The sequence below is a fragment of the Colletotrichum tamarilloi genome, assembly GCF_030869305.1.
Source record: "Colletotrichum tamarilloi strain Tom-12 chromosome Unknown Scaffold_10.1, whole genome shotgun sequence".
Taxonomy (NCBI): Eukaryota; Fungi; Ascomycota; class Sordariomycetes; order Glomerellales; family Glomerellaceae; genus Colletotrichum; species Colletotrichum tamarilloi.
The window spans coordinates 269,571-289,471 of record NW_026849393.1 but is presented as its reverse complement, the minus strand read 5'-3'; the positions used below and the strand labels follow the sequence as shown (position 1 = coordinate 289,471).

At 52.5% G+C, this 19,901-nt stretch overlaps 5 protein-coding genes across 5 annotated transcripts; 3 read left to right on the top strand and 2 right to left on the bottom strand.

The window, feature by feature from the left end:
- Positions 1–143: 143 nt before the first annotated feature.
- Positions 144–2,886, bottom strand: CTAM01_04245 (exocyst complex component Sec10; the record flags this gene model as incomplete). Its single annotated transcript, XM_060520275.1, has 2 exons — positions 144–2,737; positions 2,790–2,886. The coding sequence occupies 2 exons, from the start codon at positions 2,884–2,886 to the stop codon at positions 144–146; spliced, it is 2,691 nt and encodes an 896-aa protein (XP_060384920.1).
- A 674-nt stretch (positions 2,887–3,560) lies between these two features.
- Positions 3,561–8,035, bottom strand: CTAM01_04244 (SNF2 family domain-containing protein; the record flags this gene model as incomplete). Its single annotated transcript, XM_060520274.1, has 4 exons — positions 3,561–4,134; positions 4,192–4,633; positions 4,688–7,915; positions 7,966–8,035. The coding sequence occupies 4 exons, from the start codon at positions 8,033–8,035 to the stop codon at positions 3,561–3,563; spliced, it is 4,314 nt and encodes a 1,437-aa protein (XP_060384919.1).
- Positions 8,036–8,741: 706 nt separating this feature from the next.
- CTAM01_04243 (IGR protein domain-containing protein) lies at positions 8,742–9,419 on the top strand (the record flags this gene model as incomplete). The annotated part of the gene is made up of 1 exon (XM_060520273.1): positions 8,742–9,419. One exon carries the CDS (start codon positions 8,742–8,744, stop codon positions 9,417–9,419), a length of 678 nt encoding a protein of 225 aa, XP_060384918.1.
- A 6,443-nt stretch (positions 9,420–15,862) lies between these two features.
- CTAM01_04242 (uncharacterized protein) lies at positions 15,863–16,549 on the top strand (the record flags this gene model as incomplete). Its single annotated transcript, XM_060520272.1, has 2 exons — positions 15,863–16,016; positions 16,134–16,549. The coding sequence occupies 2 exons, from the start codon at positions 15,863–15,865 to the stop codon at positions 16,547–16,549; spliced, it is 570 nt and encodes a 189-aa protein (XP_060384917.1).
- A 1,695-nt stretch (positions 16,550–18,244) lies between these two features.
- On the top strand, positions 18,245–19,509 carry CTAM01_04241 (uncharacterized protein; the record flags this gene model as incomplete). The annotated part of the gene is made up of 3 exons (XM_060520271.1): positions 18,245–18,311; positions 18,394–18,626; positions 18,706–19,509. 3 exons carry the CDS (start codon positions 18,245–18,247, stop codon positions 19,507–19,509), a joined length of 1,104 nt encoding a protein of 367 aa, XP_060384916.1.
- Positions 19,510–19,901: the final 392 nt, after the last annotated feature.

The following is a 19,901-nucleotide window of genomic DNA, read 5'->3' as shown; positions in this document are numbered from 1 at the left end:
AGGACAGGCTATTTAAAGGGGCTTTTCTTCCCAACGGTTCTGGGAAGATCTAGTTTTCGTACTCCACAAAACATCAAGGCTCTTCCTTTTTTGCTCATCATTTGCATCGTCCAGTTTCTTGGCTCTCTTTCTTTGGGAACTTTTCACATCAACGAGCACTCCATCCCGTACATGGCCCTCTCGACATCTTTCCTGACCTGATACCAATCCGCCCGGCGCTGGGCGAATTCGTAGGCCTCTTCGGCACGGAACACGCCTTCGAAGCGGTCTCCGTCAGCAATGATGGTGGCCATCTCCTTTGCGTGACGCGGGTCGATGAGGTAAATCTGGCTCAGCTCCCTCAGCGCCTTGAAATACGCCAACAGGTCCTGGTTCTTGAGGGTGCGAATATACTCAAAGTAGAGGTTCATGTCGGCGATGAGCTTGATGGCGCCTTCGGTGCTGACGCGCTGGCGCTTGAGGTGCTTGCACACGGCCGTGAAGAGGCGCAGGCCGACCTCGCCGTTGAAGACGTCGAGCATGGACTTGTCGGTGCTGCCGACCAGCATGCGCGTGTGCGCCGAGACGAGCTCCTTGATGCGCTGCGCCGTCGGCGTCGGGCCCGGGTCCGCGAGAATGCCGCCCGTCTCGGTCGGGTTGTAGTCCGTCGGCTGCTGCGTCGTGCCGTGGAGGTACTCGACCTCGTCCATGAGCACGTCGATGCCCTTATTCAGCCCCGCCGCGACGCTCTCGTCGAGCATCTGCTCCCACTTCTTCTTGGCGATGCCCGACGGGTCGAGAAAGTCGTTCTTGTCGGCAATCTTGGGTCCCGCGAGCTGCTGCTCAAAGAAGACGTCAATCATCTGGGAGATGAGGTCACCCACGTTGACGAGCTCGATAAAGGTTACCAGGGGCGCCACGCCGGACTGGTTGTGGTCGCTGACTTCTCGGGGATTGTAGTGCGAGAGGTGGTCCACGGCCTTGTCAAAGCCAGGCTTGACGTGCCTGTTTCCAAGGATGCGAAGCATCACGACGAATATCGTCTCGCACTGTTCCCGCGCCTCTTCGCCATATTGGCCTCCCAGCTTGATGAAGCTAGATGCCCGCGCCATGCTCGTCTTGGCGACGTGGGTCAGGTTGAGCGCCACTTCGATACTGAAGAGTGTCTTGATACCCTCCATGCGCGACGCCATTAGGGCTGCCTTGGCCGCCAATTCGTCAGTCGGTGCCTTCTCAGGCAGTGGACTCAGCCGTCCGTTCCCATCTACGCCGGGAGCCAGGCTGGGCGTATGCGGCCTCGATGGTTCTGGTGAAAGAGCAGCAGTGCCGTTTGGCGTCACGGGTTTCGTCGAGGTTCCAAATGAGGGCAGCACAGTGACCGGCATCATGACGACCTTTTTGAATGAACTCAAAAAGTCCTTCTTATCCGCTTGCCTATTGAAGTTGCTCATGTAGAACGACTCGACCGAGGCGTCTTGCTCCGACAGCTTCTTCTCCCACTCTGCCACCTCTGATTCGGCGTGCTGCGTGAAGAAGTCGAGCTCCTCTTGTAGGTATAAGTCGAGATGCGGCTCAAAGACTCGTAGCATCATTTCTTTTGCCTTCTCCTCCAGACTTCCCTTGAAAGCTTGCGGTGTTGTCAGCGACTGAAAGAAAAGCATGCCCTGCTCAAAGACCCCCGCCACGGCCTTGAGATACGCCTGCAAGTTCCGGTCATGTGCAGCGTCGAAAAGGGGCGTGACATAATCCATGATGATATCCTCCCTGACTTTTTCTATCAACTCCCAAAACACAATGTCGGGGTTCGCAAACACCCGCTCTATAACTTCCGCCTGTTCGTTCATCTTTCGTAATAGGATCTCGAAGAACATTCGCGACGGCTCCAGGTTGATGTCGTCTGGATTGGCCCGATTGATGCAATCCACTGCGTTTGCCCTCAAGACGTCCTCATCGCTGAAAATGGGGTGCTTTTGCACAAAGAGCTCTGTTCCCGCATTGCCGCCGTTCAGCGCGTGCAACACATGGGCATACCGTTTCATCCTGTTGTCGACGTCCCAAGACTCATAACCCTGTTCGAATTCTCGTAGTACAGCGCTCTCAAAAATACTCGTCATAGTCATTAGTCGTTCCTCCCTCTGATTCCAGCCCTGCGCCCAGTCGCTCTTTGCAAATGTCTGCAGATTCGAGAGCATCTTGGCTTGTCGTTCGGGGTCTCTGAAGACTTGGAAGACGATGGGATCCGTATGGCTCTTTGCCCTTGCCAGGTCAAAGTAGAAAGGTGCCAATGCGCCGTAAATCTTCCCGTACTCTTCTCTCGCATGTCCCCTTACACTTTTGGCGCTCTTGATCACGTCTAGTAGTGCTTCCGGGTCTTTGAAAGGGTCCTTCGGCGCCGGAGCTCCCACCGTCATCTTTTCGAATCCGTCGATGGGTGGTGCGACAGACTGGCGCTTCCGCCGCTCTTCTTCTAGTGTGGCATCGAACAACGTGGTACTCGTGGGTTTCGGCGCCATGTGGTTCGCTGGGGCGCCTGGCTGATTGTTGGCTGCAGTCGCTGCACGTTCTGCCGCCTCTCGTCTCCTCCGCACGGCGTCTTCGAAACGGCGTCTAGCCTCTTGCTCATCCCAGCATCCCATGCTCTTCAATCGAGTGACCCATCTTGTATCATCGTATACCATTTCCTGCATTCGTCGGGAAGCTCGAGCGACCTGCATCAGGTCTGCCACGGGAAGGTAGTCTAATATGGCGACAAGGATTTCTACCCATTGTCAGCTTTCCTGCGATTCTTTCGTCGGGAAGGGGGAGCGAACCTGCTGGGAGCGTCGGCCTCGAATCCAGCATCTCAGTCGCCTTCAAGGCGCCGAGGATGCCGCCCCCCTGAGGGGCAGTCCCTCGAGACCTATACATGCTGGCGTAAAGGGTATAGCTGGTGCATCTGGAGTGCAGTCCTGGTCGCGTGTAGCCTCGAGGCGGTTGTCAGGCTTTTCAAAGCATGATCAGGCTACCTAATTGTAGCTGGGAAGTTCAGGCGGGGTTGCTGATGTTGTGGTTGGAATGCTGTACAATGGTTTCGATGCTGGTTGCCTGTCTGTCAGCCTGGGGTTCAGTTATGACCTAATTATCTCCAACAAGGTCCCCGCAGCACCTGGCGCCAGTTGTGGTGGGCCCCTGAGCCACGAAACCCCTAAATGCTTGAGGTAAGGTACTTTACTTTAAACTTACCTCAGTTACTCAACCTCTGGGGTTCTTCAAGGCTAAAAGACGGGCCTTATATGGCCTATTTGATACAGCTCGGCTCAGATTTGGAAAGCTGGCGATCACTCAATTTAGAGCTCTTAGGTCATTGGGTGTTAGGTGTTGAAAGTGAATTGTGTTGTAATCTACCTAGCCTAGTAGTGGGCCACACCGCGACGTCCATACTCAAACATACCTACAGAATCCCTCCCCACAAATGGGTGCCGGTACCACCATTGCCCCCCATGACCAAGTCTACCAAACGCCATATGATCTGCGTTGCCTCGTTACTCCCAGTATCAAACAGTACACTTCCTTACTAACTGCTGCGTAGATTGATGGACTGTCTAGTCCTCGGCAACAATCTCCTCCGCAACGCTTGATGTAATTCGCCGGGACACACGCCCAAATAGACACTCCCAGAGGTCGTCAGTGGCAACCGCCTCGCCTGCATTCTTATCCCTGCTCATCAGTTGGTTGAGATGAGCTTGCTCTAGCTCCAAAGTGTTCGCAGCCTCCAGGGTAGGCTCTTGGACCTCGGGAGTGGACTCCTTGGACTTTCCTTTGGAATTCTGACCCATGTGTTCCATGCGTCGCTTGACCGACAGGTTGTAGATCGATTCCTCTACAGAGCCCTCAATCAAATATAACCAAACGGTTGTCTCGTTCTTCTGACCAATGCGGTCTACACGAGCAATCGCCTGCAATTCAAGCGCGGTATTCAGTAGCGGCTCACACAAGAAGACGTGGCTGGCGTTAACGAGGTTGAGCCCACTCGAATTTGCCCGGCCATGAAGCATGAAACACTCAATGCTAGCATCTTTCTGGAACTTCATAATACCATTGGGCCTGTCGATTGCGGAGAAGCCGATCTGATAGCGGCTAAATTCTTCGCCCAAGATTGCCAGGAAACTTTTGTATCTACAAAACGAAGTGTTAGTGGACAAATCCAAAGGGGGTTCATGACACTGGACTTACTGGGTGAAGATGACAGACTTGGCACCAGGATCAGATTCCCTCAGCCATAGTATATGTCTGACAATCGAGTCGACCTTTGTCCCAAAGGACATCCTCAATAACTCAATGTCATTGATTTGAGCAAGTTTCTCGGTGCTGAAACGGGAGTAGATGCCATTTGTTTTGGCAGCCTCATCTTCCTTCACTCCAGGCGAGGCAGAAACTGGGGTCTCATCGTGTAACTTCAACTCTCTTGGCTTGAGAGTAATGTCATGGAGTTCGGTGAGTCGAAGCTTCCTCTTGCACATAGGGCAATTATGATGAGCCTTATGCCAATGCTTCATACAGTCTTTGCAGAACTGATGGCCGCACACTGTCAGAACTCCAATGGTGAAGTGTGACTGGCAAATGATGCACATCCGGGGCTCGTTAGACTTTCCGCCGTCCATTTTGAGATTCAGCACTAGAAGACACATTGTTAGTGTGAATCAAGGTAAATGCATCGGGAAGAACTCACGATATCTGTGCTTTGCCTTTGAAGAATCCAGCTTTCTACGGTAATTATTCTCGCTCGCGATGCAGGAAGCCACGGCCGGTCCATCATCAGGGCCTTCATAGGGGGCAACACTGTCTGACACTGCCTGGAGTTGTCGATAGTACTCAACCCTGGCATTCATGGCACTTGTGAAGCGGTCGGTCTCTCGTTCCAAAGCTGTGGCCGCTTTGGTCTGAGCGGTGATATTTGCCTGTGTTTGTTGAATCTGCTTGGTCACAATCCCGTGCTCAAGGCTTGCCCGACCGCCGCCGTCCCTTGGTAGCCTCGAGGCAATAGCTCGTAACTCGGCAATGGCACGACGAAGTGAACCATGCCTGACTGGGGACGGCTTCACTGAATCCCTGGCGTCATTGAGAGCCAGGAACTTCTCTGGGGCTGGACCATCGCCATTCTCTGCGGCAGTCAGTGAAACGTTGGTCTCATGCCTGACCAACGCATTTTCAAGCCCTGAGATGGCGTCCTGACGGTCAGCAATGGCGGCACGCAGGATTTGCACATGGACGATGAGTTCCTCTTGAATCTGCGTGGAGTCGGTGAACTCTTCACCAGTGACCTCATTTTCCGCCTCTTCATCGATCAGTGCCTGACAGAGCAAACTGATGAGAGCCTCTCTCCATTCATCAATGCGATCTGCCTGCTCATTAAGGATACCATATAGTTCTTCCAATGTGTCAAGCGTCGGGGCGCTTTCCAGTCCCTTTGGCCCGCTCAAGGTAAGTTCTGGAATTTCGACGAAAGACTGGGTTTCGGCTTGGCGTCCCAGCCTGTTCATAAGCGACATTGCTCTGGCATGACTTTCTGACAAGATCTCTCGTCGGACCTCCTGAGCCTTGCTGTACTCTTCCTCTTCGAGTTTCTGGTACTTCTTGAAGTCATCCGAATCCGGTTCGGTCATGTCGGTGTTGCTCTTGATTTGGAACAAGGCGTTCGCACAGAAGAACGTGGCTTTATGAAGGACCTCCAGAGCATGCCGAAGTTTAGTGCGAGCCTCGCCAACAAGAGCATTTGTCGCGCCCTCATCAACTTCGCCTTGATCGCTGGCTTCCCCTTCTTGAACTGCGGCAGGAATCCCCCCTAATGGCGCACCCACGGCAGCTTTCACCTCCTGCCGGCATTCAGCGACGAGATTCATAGCATCCACCTTGACCTTCTCCCATATCTCGAGAGCCTCTTTGACCCTAGGACTATTCTCGAGCATTTGGCCGCGTGTAAGCCTGGCCTGTAGGTAGGCTCGATGATCGGCTCGAATGTCGTTTTCGCTTTGCTCAATCATAGCATCCAGGACTTCGTCGACTGTCCGCATAGGTCCGACTTTCCGACCAGTGCCGCGTATCTGAACGATTTCAGGATGGAGAGCTGCCTGCCGTAAACGGTTAAGCCACGTTCGCATCTCAGTCTCGTTCTTTTCTGGTGTCCAGTCGGGCTTCACAGGGGCACCAAGGAGATCTAGTCCACAACTCTTGGCCATAGTCTTGAACATCTCGCTATAGTATTGCTCCTCCACGGCGGTGAAGGGCAATGTAATGACGTATCGCTTCTGTGGCGGCACCGTGATTTCGTGTCTGACAAGTTGTTTGGTATGGCGCAAGGCAATGCTTCCGAACAGAGACCTAAAAAGAGGCTTGTGTGACTCCGTCAGAGCCTTCCAAATCTGCGGAGATGATGCATAGGGCTCGTAGCGCAGAAAGCTGAGCAAACCGTGGAGATCTTTGACGTCGTTCTTCACAGGTGTTCCAGTAACGCCCCAAACGTTGACACGAGGAAGTACTCTTGCTACGATAGCTGCACCGCTCACTCCACCCTCAATCATCTGAGCTTCGTCAAGACAGACACGCCACCAGGATATTCTCGTCAGGGGCGACACCAGACGGTCGTATTTTCTCTCTTGGCGCCGAGATCTGTCAGGGGGTTTCAAAGCAAAGTGTACCTCTGCAGATAAGACTGGATATGTGGTAATGACCACGTCGTACGAAGCCAAGTCAGCACGAAGATGATCCTCAGTCCCCAATTTGACATTCTTGCGTCCCGGATAGAATTTGACTCGTAGATGAGGTGCGTGCCGTGCAAGCTCTGCGATCCACTGGTTTCTTAGTGACTCTGGCGTAACGATCAAAGTTGCGCCGGTTGTCAGAAGCTCATCACCCTCTCGCGTGACAATGTAACTATCGGTCGGGGGTCGGCGATGTAGCGTGACCAGGCCGATTACTTCGAGAGTCTTGCCAAGGCCCATCTCTTCAGCTAGAATCCCTCCCCGGATGTCCCGCTCTGCTTGCTGAAAAGCTGTCAGGTCGGTAGTGACGACATGATACAGGTCGCTGACGTAGAATGATTGTCCGGATCCCCCTTCAGTTCGAACTTTGCGGAAGCTGTGTGCGATATCGGTACCCAAAGCAGGGGGCAGCTCTTCAATGTTCGAGCCTAATTCCGCGCTTGCCCCCCTCCAACGAACACCTTCCCGGCCGAGAAGCCATTGAATTGTCTTCTTCTGGTAAGGGTAAAGTTTGGCCGTCAATTCGGGGATATCGATCGAAAGCGCGTGCTTATCGTCGGCGGGTGGTACGTGAGCTGCCTCATAGAAGTCCAAGGGGGACCAGCTCTGTTGTGTCGAACTCGAGGCGGATGAAGCGGTTTGGTCGTGTAGAAAAGTATTGAGGACTCTCTGACTGACTTGACGCTCATTTGCGGATCGCAGCCAGCTATATGGTGCCTTCGTTTCATTCCAATAGATCTTGAAGCAAAACACTACGGAGAGAAAATCTCCTTGAGGGCGCAGTGCGACATCAAGTTCCGCCCAGACATCGCCTTCGCCATGAGTTTTTTTCCCTTTCTGGGCAAAGACATACAGACAAGCTGCCAGACGCTGGTTGATGGAGTTCGAATGAGTTGTGACAGAAATGTTGATCCACGGCGCTGACGGTTTGATGCGAGAGGCAATACTAAACTCATTCGATTTGTCTTCGACTAGTTGCAAATGAGGTCCAATATTGTGTCGAGTAAAGGGAAGTGTTTCCTCGGGGCATTTTCGCACGAATTCCAGTTCTTCATCAGCCACAAGAAGCGCTTTCACGTCTTCATGTGATCGCTTCAGTCGTTTTGCAGACGGTTCAGTCGCATCATGGTCTTGGGGTTGAGCCTCATCATTGGACGGGAGGTTCTGCAGTTGGTGAATAAAGTCAACCGGCCAAGGTTCTAAGAATGTTAGTCAGAATACACATGCTTCCCAGCGAAGGTCGACAAACCATGAAATGAGATTGTAGTGGTCTTTGGGAGCGGCCTTCCACGGCGAGCTGTCATCTTTGTGCGAGCCATGGTCGATCTTGGTCGCTGTCGCTCACACTCTTATCAACGACTTCACCAGGCCTTAAGTATGTGCTGGAAACATGCTTGCTTTGTCGAAACTGTGTGAACAAGCAGTAAAGACCCGAAAGACGGATGAAATAAGAGTGTGGCTCGTATTTAGTGATTCTGTTGTCCCTGAAAATAAATTGGAAGAAGAGGAGAATTTGAGGAAGGTAAAGCGCAATATGCGCTTCAGACTTGGAAGGAAGGAAGCTCCTCGGTACTTAGCTTAATCGATAAGCAGGCAGTAAGAGGCAAAGTCGCGTCGCATTGTCTCCAAAGTCGCCTGGATTTTAGCGCGAAAGATGGAGGGGCATTGCTAATTTAGCGGAGCTTCAGTGGCAGAACGAACCTCGGCGGACCATGACAGCATGGGTGACAGTTCATGGCCAAAAAGGAAGGCGGTCAAGATTGTGTGCACAGGCCACAGTCCATTCGAGCTGAGCGGCTTACATAAGGCAAAGTTATCCCGATCCTTAGCGTCGTCGGAACAAAAATTGGGAGACAGTGGTCGAGGAACATCGCGAGACCCATTGATTTCGACGACATCACCCACGCAAGCTCCAAGTTGGCCAAGCATCTAGCTTGAGAAGCCCACTTGTCTAAACTGTATGCTAAATAGCCCAAAATACTTGTATACGACGACCAATTGATGCTAATTCTCTCTCAGGTCAACATGAGAGCGCCAAGGATCCAGCAGTTTCTGAGCCCCTTCCTCCACAAGGCCCCCGTTGCGCCGACGTGCCAGGCCAGATGGCTTCATAAGACGAGAGAGATCCCCCCCGTCCCGTCACCGATACCCCTCGTCCCCGATGTCCCGACCCTCCTCAAGGTTCTCGGCCGCGGCCTGAGCCAGCACGTCGACAAGTTCCCGACGTGGGAATCTCTCTTCACCCTCTCCTCGACACAACTCAGAGAGCTCGGCTTGGAACCGCCACGGACGCGACGCTACCTTCTCACTTGGCTCGATCGATACAGGAAGGGTGCATTCGGTGCCGGCGGCGACTTCAAGCACGTGGAGAACGGAGAGGCCTACCTCAAGGTCGTGCGCGACCCCAAGACAGACAAGAAGCTCGTCGTCAACGTGCCGGCGGGCGCCGATGTGAGCAACGCCGCTATCGAAAAGCTCACGAGACCGTCAGGATATACGGTTCGCGGCTCGCACACGATCTCTGGTCCCAGCGCACTGCCCCTGAAGGCCGGCGCGGGCGCAAAGGTCGTCGTGTCTGAGGGCATGTGGGAGCACAAGCAGGGTCACAAGGTCGATGGAGGTGAGCGCAGAAGGGCAGAGACTCGCTTCAGGAAGCGCATTGCCGCGCGCAAGGCCGAGAGGGAGGCTCAGGGTCTACGATAAATCGATTAGGGGTTGCGCGACTGTCCCGTTTTCCAGCCTCACACCACTTGACACCACCAACTGTACTATATTCATAGATCTTGTACGATACGAGGTTGAAGATTGGACAGCGATCATCGACTGTCTGGATCTTGAAGTCAAATCTTCTGAATGCTCTTCGGTTCTATTGTTAGCGTGACAGTATAATTGTTCCGTCGGGGGGTTTTCCGGCGAGCAGCTCGCCCTCCGATTCGTCCCAGTTCTCTATTTTGGAAGGGGATGCTCGTAAAAACGATGCAGACCTGTTGCTAGCGCATGAGCTACAGCATTAGGTACATGACCTGTTCGTCTGACCGTCTAAAGTTCAGAATAACTTGCGCTCTTATTTGGCCTCTCTGGGGGAAACTGCATCAGAGCTGAATGTTGATCGTCGACAGCGGACCTTGAACGACCATTATTAGACTTGTATGGTTCTCGCAAATCAACCAGCTGCGGTCGGTCAAGGGGGCCATAAAATTGCCGCGGAGATGCCGTTGTCGAAATGTGAAGACGGGAAAGACCTAGTCCTCTCGTTACCAGTCCACGGCTCAGCCCCTTGTCAGTAGTCCACGGTAACATGTAGGCAGCGATGGTCAGACAGACTTGACAGGTCAAAACTGCAGCTACGTAGGAATTCTCTATTCTCAGGCCACGGCTCCTGGGTCGGTCGCTGAGAGGTATCGGGCCAACTTTCGGGCTGCTTACTCTCTCATCTGGCCAAGCCAACTTCATCACGCATTCTGTAGGACTAGGATGTACTGCTGAGGTAAATTCGAGGCTAAAGATAGGAGTCCAATAATCACAAGTTGTCTTTCTGCATTGTAGAAGTCGTCATCGTCACCGTGGGTCGCCGGGTGCTATACATCAATGGACGTCGTCAATTATTTACTTGCCACTGGGGTTGGTAGCATATGCTAAACTCGGAATGCCGAAGCACAATCAGTTTACACTATTTTTCATACTCATAGAGATGAATCAAATCGACTTTGTGGATTTCGATAGAAAGCTTGCAACAACAATAGGGTCCGGGTGTAAACAGTGTTGTAAGCTCACCATGAAGAATGAATAACAACACCAGAGCATAGCTTTCAGATGAGAAAGTAGACAGTGCCTGTGAATTATTCAAGTTGCCCCCGATAGTATGCAAGGAAAGCCCCAAGAGTCGGGATGGTATCGATTTCACAACCAGATCGAAGAGCTTACCTTCTGTAGGGCTGAACATGGCTACTCTACCTCGAACTGACTAACCCAAATCATACCAGTCGTATATCTATGCATAAAAGAACCGCATTTGAGGCGTTCGTCTAAGTAACTGTGTTAAAGTCACAGTGTTTGTCGTCAGAGTCGTGAGGGTTGGTGGAAAATCCCTTTACAACATCTCCTTGATCAAGGTGCCAAGCACAAGGCGCTTTCTGTTATCAGTAAGGCATTTTCCTCCCATGGGTTGTAACCGGGCAGCCCCTGTGCTCAACCACATATTTTCAGTCAACCTCATGCAGGCTGAAGCCACTATTCTGCGGATTTGCAACCACCAAACTTGCAAACATGGGGTAAATGATAGTAGGACCTGCCATACTTGGAGCTTTGCATACCGAATGAGTCTAACGGTAGGAAAGTATCAGACGTGATGTGGTCACACACCCTCTGCCTCATTGTGCTGGCGAGGCCAATACTGCATCGGCTACCGAAGCTTTGGTGTTGTCGTATACCATGGCTACCTTAGTGATGCTCAGTCGCGGCGAAGCAACTAGCTATTTGCGAGGTTAAGAGTCGGTGCATACTCATGTTAGTCGAACGGCACGGCCCCGCGCCGACAATTGAACTTATGACTGGTTATTCTTGCGTGGCCATCCTTCTGACACTAGTATGGAGCTTACTGTAGTACCAAGCTTGTGCACTGCGAAGTTGTGCTGACATGCTGGAGGCAATATGAAAGAAGGTGATGACCGAATTCAGAGCTGCCCCAATTAGGAACCGTCACCCATTTAATACTGGATGAACCAGACCACTTACGTGCCTAAGTTGACGACACGAACCACCGAGAAACCTGCTTACGTTTTGAGCATCCGTCATTGTTGGCCGAAGGTAACCCACGCTGACCTTGGCTTCTGGGCAACGGCTTTGGCCCAGCATCAAGATTCTTAACGTCTTTGATATGCTATGTGGATTGTGAGGTAAACATCTCGATGCGAATGGCACTTAAACCTTCCCTTCCTTTCACTACTTTCCTATCCTCCATGATGCACCTTGTGATACGGCACGCCTTTCTGATGACGAGCTCTCTGTATGCATCTGTGTAGACTCGAGAGAAGCTGCCAAAGATGGCATAGTAATGATTCCAAGCTATTTTCATCGTGCGCCACGCCAATAGCAGCACCTACTGTAACGTATTTACCGTGAGACATGCTGTCGGACTGGCAGATCTATAAGCGGGTACGGAAACCGGTTGCGACACGGAGACGGAAAGAGAGATAGTCGGCGTGTCTGCGACAGGGTGCCAGGTGCACATCGTCGTCCTATGAAAGAGTCGGTATCGTGACAGACCCTGAATTAAGATTTCAGGCAGAAACCTCCTTTAGACCCTTTTGAGCAAGGGAGCAGGTAAACTAAAGGCAGATACGCATACAACCCAAGTATTATCATTCTGTTATGATGGTCGCCGTGAGCGAGTCTATTAGACTTGTGGCGTTTTGTGAATGGTTGTCCCCATGCAAGCCTCCTAGGCAGATACCTCAGATGGAGCTCACACGGCTGAGACCGAGCTCGTGGGCCACCACGTTGAGTCACCGAGGACTAGGAAGGGCAACTCATCTGCACCATTGTCACATCGGTTGCTTCGCTCGCGCAGTAGATGATTTTTTCTGCTTTCGCAATTTTGGGATCCAACGACCCAGCAGTAAGATTAAGTAGACGCGGTTAAATAGCACAGCAATTTTGACGATGGCGGCGTAATCAGTCCCGCTCAATCGCCCGCCCATCTCCGCCAGGGCGATAGTGTGGTCCGGGCTCCCATGTTAAAGTCCACTGCATAAGTCCCCGGGTGGCAGGCGACTCGTCAGCTAAGCCACGCAATCTTTCAAATCAGCGGTCTACCTTACGAAGTACACTAAGAAATAAGGGTTTAAACAATTACTGGGGTGTTTTTTTTTGCAGAAGCTCGCTTTGCAACGATGACATATTCGTGGTCAACAGCAAGCAAAGGTCCATGCTTCTCTGATTTAAACTTGTCAGCTAGTTCGCCTGAGGTATCTTACTTCGTAAGGAGTTCATCTCCACTGGCAGAGAGACCGAATTGTAGGAAAGTGGAAGTTGGCTATCATGAGATCGAGCACCTACCTTACGTTTGCAATGTTCCTTGCTATTGCACCGCTGGTTTTCCCAGCATGACCAGACAGAGTGTAGATGGAGAAGAGAAGGAGTCCCGGATTACAGAACCAGAAAGTGAAGGGAGGAAAGAGTGTTCAATAGCTGACGAGGAAGGAAACAGCGTGACCCACCTTGGTGACATCAACCCAATTAAACATTGCTTTCCACGCCAGACAATTAGACCAGCCATTGAGTCTCCAAGCGAAGTTGAGGCTTTTGGCTTTTCCCAAAAACACCCGACAGCGGGAATTTACAGTGCACACGCGCCCGGCGCCAGCCTGCTGTTCAACGACACCTGACATTCAGGACGATAAATAACGCAGCGATTTGATTGATCAATTGAGATATTTTCAGGATCTGACAGTCACGAGGGCAACCAAAGCCACGGCAGAAACCTGCCGTACGAATCCATTTGACACGACGGTCTACTATCGGGTGCGGACCAACCGAGTGTTTTTCGCAACATTGCTTCTGTGAGGGCCGTTAGGGGCAATTCCTGGGTCTATCAATAAGCTTAATCCTCACCGTTCCGCAGGCAAGTCGGAATGTTTCGCACCCAGGGCACGCTCCCCTCCCTCGGAAGCTGGGCCGCACACGGCGGCGTCTCGAAGGATTGGAAAGACGCTACTTCGTACTCCGTACACTACCTTAGGTACGCTCGCCGTCGCTTATTCCTTCGCCCAGACAAGAGACCAATGTCGAAAGGGAATACAAAGAAAAACGGAGCCAGGTCTCTACGAGTGACTCATTTGTCTGGCGCAACAGGGCCAGCCTCTGTCAGACGCGAACGAATTACACGCCATGCCGTTTCGTCAGCACTCACGTACCTTTGACAAAACGAGGGTGTCGAACTTCAAACTCCGCGAAAGACGGCAGATCGGCTACTGTTCTTCGTACTTGCGGAGCTCAAGCTACGACTCATCGATCATATGGACAACGACACCCTTTCTCTCAACGATCAAGTCCGAGGTTCGAGATGCTCTTCATCCCAAAGCCTGCCTTGCTAGAGGAGTTGGGATGACGGGCGCAAGTCCCGCCCAAGTTTTGCTACGGCTGCACTCAAACGTTGTCTGACCAAGTGCTTTGGGGTCGGGGAATGCATAGGAGACGCCTCGATTCATCGAGAAGGGGTGTGGCATCCAGTACCGGGCGAGAGGTGTCCTATCAATCAAGGTCAACTAGCAGCTACGCGGCCGCGAGTAGGTACATAGCTAGACTGTATCCGCATGCCATGCAGGTCGACCCCCCCGCACACCATCCATCCCTGGTTAACACGCACGTCAGGCACAAGCAACAACGTTGCTCTTGGGCGAATGGGCACACTCTACTATCGACCTAGGGCTGATGGCAAATTTGGAGCTGTCGATTCCCCAAACTTTCGGCTAGATGCTGGTGGAAGCTGCTCCAGCGCGTTTGAGCTCTTCTCATTGCGTTGTTAGGAGGTGCATGTACCCGCAGTCATGTACAGATTGCGAAAGCTTGGTTCGAGAGTGACAGCCCACTCACCCATTATCAAAGTTGATTTTGGGTGAGAATCTTGTCTTTGTCTACGTAAATCCTGACGTACCAACTTCACGAAGCTACCCCCTTCAATACGTAGTTCCGAAGACGAAGAGCCCTCGCAATCGTCCTCGACGTCGCCGGGGCCCTGCTCGCTTATTCTGCCCCGTCTCATCTCGTCCTCCTCCGGCCTCTTCCAGACTCCACCCCGGCCCCCGGTCTCTCTTCGAAGCCTTACCTACCGGAGCGATTCCACGTGGAACTTGCGGGTCCCTCCTCCTCGAGTGCTTGGTCATCTGCCTCGTCTTGGCTTGGACTGGTTTCCTATGAGATCAACGGCACATTCTGAACCCGCTGACGCGCGGAAGTCATTGCGACTTCTGTCCTTTGGACGTCCAATATCTCTATCCACACTGGCTCATCGTACTTCGTGTCCAGAGACGTAGGCATCCGTCACAATGGCCTCCAATTGGCCCTCCCGAGATCGTTCTCGGCGGCGCCCCGGGGATTACCCACCCTCCTCCGGGCTTCACCGATCCGTGCTATGCTTTGCTGCGCGTCCAGCATTTTCTGCCTTCTTCCTTTTACCAACATCCCGGTCTCGAAGGTAGTCTTGCCAACCGCCTCAGCTCGTCGCTGCCCCCTTGCCAACTCCCGTCCCCGTCTACTTTGCGGCTGCTGCATTGCCGTTGCCACACCCCCCAGCCGTACCTTGACCCGGTGTCGTGGACTCCTCGCACTCCCTTCCCGTAGTCTGCCGCCCCTCTTGCGGGTACGGCTTGATGGGGCCCATGTAGGAGGTAGATGGGGGGTGTTCCGCCCCGTCTGTGCTTAGACTTGGGAATCTTATTCTGCACATTCCTTGATGGCGGCTTGCATAGTCCTGCGTCACGACGCGGAAGCCACGGGCGACTGACCGCGTCTTGGGTTGCTTTCGAATCTGCCCTACTCGTTACGTGAGGCTGTCTAGGATCCCCCCGTTGAAAGTGGGTGCTCCCAACTTTTGGTACGAACGCTTCTCATGCCCAAGGTAGCATGGCTTGTTCTGATGTGTGGCCTGGAAATTCTGGGTTTTGATATAAGAGTGAGGCTTCTTCCCTAGCTTGGTGGCGATGCTGTTAGTACAGACAGGCAATATCACATAGACTTACACTTACACCCTGTTCACAATACTGCCGTTACCTCCCCCACAAGCCTTTGATACTCCACACCCGTTTTCCCTTCAGACATTTCCTTGATCTATACCAAGTCAGTGTTACGACCAATCACGTAAGGGAATATCTTATACAACACAAGTACAACTGAGCGGTACGTGTAGGATGTCAAAACCGTTGGCGGGCTCTTCTGACGAACCAAATAGTCGTTTCAGCCTCGTATTGCTGTGGAAGAGAACCACTTAGCTTAGAAACTCACTTCTCAGCGAGGGGTCTAAGAGACACTGCCGCAACAGTTGGCATCCTCTCACGGCCAAGTGAGACCACAGCTCTCTCAGGAGCCGCCACTTGAGCGCAGAACAAACAGCACACTTCCTAATCTGAAACCCGGAAAATAACCACAACATGTCATCCAAGGCTTCGAAATCGTCGGAACAAAGCTCCAAGAAGCACCACTCCTCAAAATCAAAGTCAAAGTCAAAGAACGACGACTGGGCAGAAATCACAGACCCCGAGGAGCGCCGCCGCATCCAAAATCGGTTGGCTCAACGTAAATTCAGTACGTCCTCTTTCCATTCTCCGGAGCCCTGAGCCAGGAGCACCCCCGGAACATGAATTTTAAGTCCTCGAAGGGGGTAAAATAGCATAGCAGCACAACTAACACGCACAACCACAGGGAAGAAGAACCAAGACAGCAAAGAAAAGGCCGACCGCGACGCAGACAACGAGACCAACGCTAAGAATACGTACGAAATCGCCTCGGGCTCCTCCGATCCTAGCGGTGCCGCCGCCGCCGGCGCGGAAGAGGGAGCCGAGTCCGGCCTTCCCTGGGGTAGCATCAACATGAACCACGTCATCACCCGCGGCCACGAGCACGAGAGCCGTCGGGGCAGCGGCCGCGACGACTACGTCAGAGAGGACCCGTATTACATGACCAACTACGGCAACGGCTACACGGAGGCGTACCAGCCGGCTGCGCCAGCGAGTTACGGGAGCAGTGGCGGGGAGGATTACTACTACGGCGGCGACTCGCCGTATTATTTGGATTATGATCAGGGTGGGGACGTGAATCAGGGGCATCACAGACGGTGAGAGAAATCTACAACTCCCTGTAGAGATTGACTGTATTCTGATGGCGAGTTTCAGGCGCTAGTTTGCGATTACTTGGGACACTCTGGATAAGCTACGAAGGCACAGGCGTTTGGGTTGGGATGGGCTGGGCTGGGTTGATTTAGCATACAAAAGAGGGGAGAAGGCGGGCGCGTAGGACATTCTTAATTCGTCCACGGGATGGGCCCTACACCTTCACCTCCTTTTCTTCTGTTCGTTTCTCATTTCACACCACTCATCCTGTCTTGAATCCCCGTTTTTGGAAAAAAAAGAAGTGAATGGATAATGGATGTAATCCTATGGAGGGGTTGATGACTCCTTGGCTTTCTCAGCATGGAGTTCAACGGGGTCTGGGATCTAATGGCGGACGAAAGACACGACAGTAAAGATTCACCAAGACGGGTCCTGTATTAGATATCACTCTCGACCTTTTTTGTATTCAAAGGCAAAACCTCTCATAACTCTCGAGCACCCTATTCGAAATAGAAACCCAAGAATAGGAAACCTGTACCAGCTCTGGCTCGCTCTGGAGCAAAGATGAGGGTGTGATCATCGACGTTGCATGTGCCACTCACACGCAGTAGGCTAATCTAAGTGAGGGAAAGTCTGCTGTAGAGTCTAGGGGGGCAAGAAAGATCGGTATTGAGTAGTGAGCTGGTTTTGCCTACACTATGTCAAATACTGGAGTTGAAAACATGACATTCAAATGACTGTTACCTGATTATATCCATACTGAAGATGGATTTTGTGGGTGGGGAACTAGTTCAAGGCGTCGCCATGTTGTTAAACGGGGACGCGCATCATTCGCCGTTGCTAGACATGTCATCGTCTGAACCCGAAATTTGAGACTGTGTCACTGGGTGACTCTAGTGATGTATAGAATGCACGGAGACCCTTCAGAGTACCGCCGAGACACGGCAGTTTCTATCCAAAGCTGGGGCTGAATAACCCTTTGACCCTCGTGTAAGTCGGATCGCGTGACGGCAGGTCTTGGCGTAAGTTATGCATAGTTAGTAGCGATTTCCCGCGACAGATAGCCTTGGCTGATGGTGTGCATGCCTAAAGCTTCGTAGGAGGCGTCGAGGCAGGATGCGCGTGTGAGACTGGCAGAGGTAGTGTACTAGTTAGAGAGGTGACTGATGCCAGGAAGACAACATTTACGTGAACAAGGTACCGTTGCATAGGCTGGATTCAGGATAGTGACACAAGGTTGTCGTAGGCTGAGGTAACTAAAGGTATACAGCTCCAGAACAATCAGAAATGCTCTTCACAATCTTAGAGCACCGTACTGCCGGTAAATCGGGCAGTGCTCGGCGGTACGGGAAAAGAGGGGCCGTAGGCTAGTTCCTGACCTTTCTGTCCCGTCACTCCGGTTAAGGCAGGTCAAAGCTTCCAGGGACCAAAGATCAGTACGTACCTCCTAGACTGGTCCATTTCTCGGAATCAAACACCCCACCTTGCAGGGATCTAGCATCAAGATTGTCTCTTACCGCCTGACAGAAAGCGATCCCGCCCAGAATTTTGTGCTCATTGCACCTCCACCAGTCGATCGCAGCCCGGCAGAAAAAAAAAAAGACCCAGCCACTTCTGCCAAACGCCCGAAGGACAATCGGCCAGTCCATTGTGATACCACCCGAAAACCCCGAACACCTGGATACGCAACGAAATCGGGACAGCATGGCGCCAATCAAAGAACCCGTGGTTCGGAGCGCCGAGGGTTTGAAGTCCCAGACCGAGGGCAAGGGTAAGACCCCAGCCGCTTTGCGCGCCGGCGCCCACCAACATCACCTGCACCCGACATGGCTAACCGCTTCGGAATCCCACAGAGAAGAAGATCGAGCGCAAGCGCAACCAGCACGAGAGACGTGCGGCCGCCAAAAAGGAAAAGAAGCAGCTCAAGGCTGCGGCCGAGAAGGCTGCGCGCAAGGAGAACAAGGACGAGAAGCGGTTCAACCGCATGCTGAGACGGGCTGATAAGCTCGAGGCTCAGGCCAAGAAGCTCATGGCCGAGGCTGCGGCGGCGCGCGTAAGACACGCGGCCATGGCAGAACAGAGAGCGGTAAGTCTACGAGATAGGATGACGGCGATTGGAATACCCAATTCATAGGATTCGGGATACTGATCATGCGGTTTTGTAGAAGAAGAACGATTCAGAAGCCGGCTCTTCCTCAGACTCATCCTCATCATCATCTTCTTCCTCCTCAGATTCGGATTCCGACTCCGACTCAGAGGCGGAAGAGACCAAGGGCGGCGCAGCTGTTGAACAAGACGAGGATGTCAACATGGACCCAGAGTCACCAAACCCCAGCGCACAACTCCGCGCCGAAAGCGAGGCGAGAGCCATTACCCAGGAGCAGGAGATGGAAGAGAAGTCTAAGAAGTCAAAGAAGTCAAAGAAGAGCAAGAAGGTCAAGGAGGAGGTTGAAGAGTTTGCGGAACCCGAGGAGCCAACCCCGGCTAAGAAGGAGAAGAAGGATAAGAAGAAGAGCAAGAAGTCTAAGGCCGTAGAGGAAGCTGAGGAAGAGGTCAAGGAGTCCAAGAAGTCTGACAAGAAGCGCAAGCGCTCAAGAGAGGAGGATGAAGACGACTCTGATGGCGGTGTTGCCATTGCCGAGGAGACCCCCAGCAAGAAGTTCAAGAAGGATAAGAAGAAGCAGAAGAAAGAGGACAAGAAGGAGAGCAAGGCACCTGCTGCGGACAACGCTGCTGCCGCCGAGCAGTGGGACGTCGGACACCTGGGAGGAGGCGCAGACCGTCAGCAAAAGTTCATGCGTCTTCTGGGTGGCGGAAAGAAGGGCGCTGCGGCTGCGGCTCCTCAGGTCTCTGGAGCCAAGGGCAAGCGTGATATCAACAAGATCACCCAGGAACTCGAGCAGCAGTTCCAGGCTGGTGTGCACATGAAGTACGATGCTGGTGGCCAGCGTCGCGGTCTTGGTGCGTAAGTTATGGGATTTCTCAAGACGAGGAAGCTCGTGTGGACACAATAGGTTGTTGAAGCTGTATTCACGTGGCTTTTGTTAGTAGCTCTGGCGTTCATGTTGATGAGGCCGTATGGTCAGGACCAAACAGGGAACCCAAAAAGTCTTTTGATGTAGAATAAAAAGTGAATTGCTTTTCATCGAGGTGATTGCTATCAAAGAGCTGCCTCTGAAAGGAGGAGAAAATGAAATGAACGGATAACTTCAAATACAGTACGCCGTTAACCAGGTGTTCTTGCTTTCCCACGACGAAGGACAAGAAAGCGATGCGTGGCGTTTTCTTTGTACAGACTTGTTCCCACCACTGGAAGCAAGGTGCTGTTTGGGGATATGGGCTCAATCCCTCCAAGTGTTCC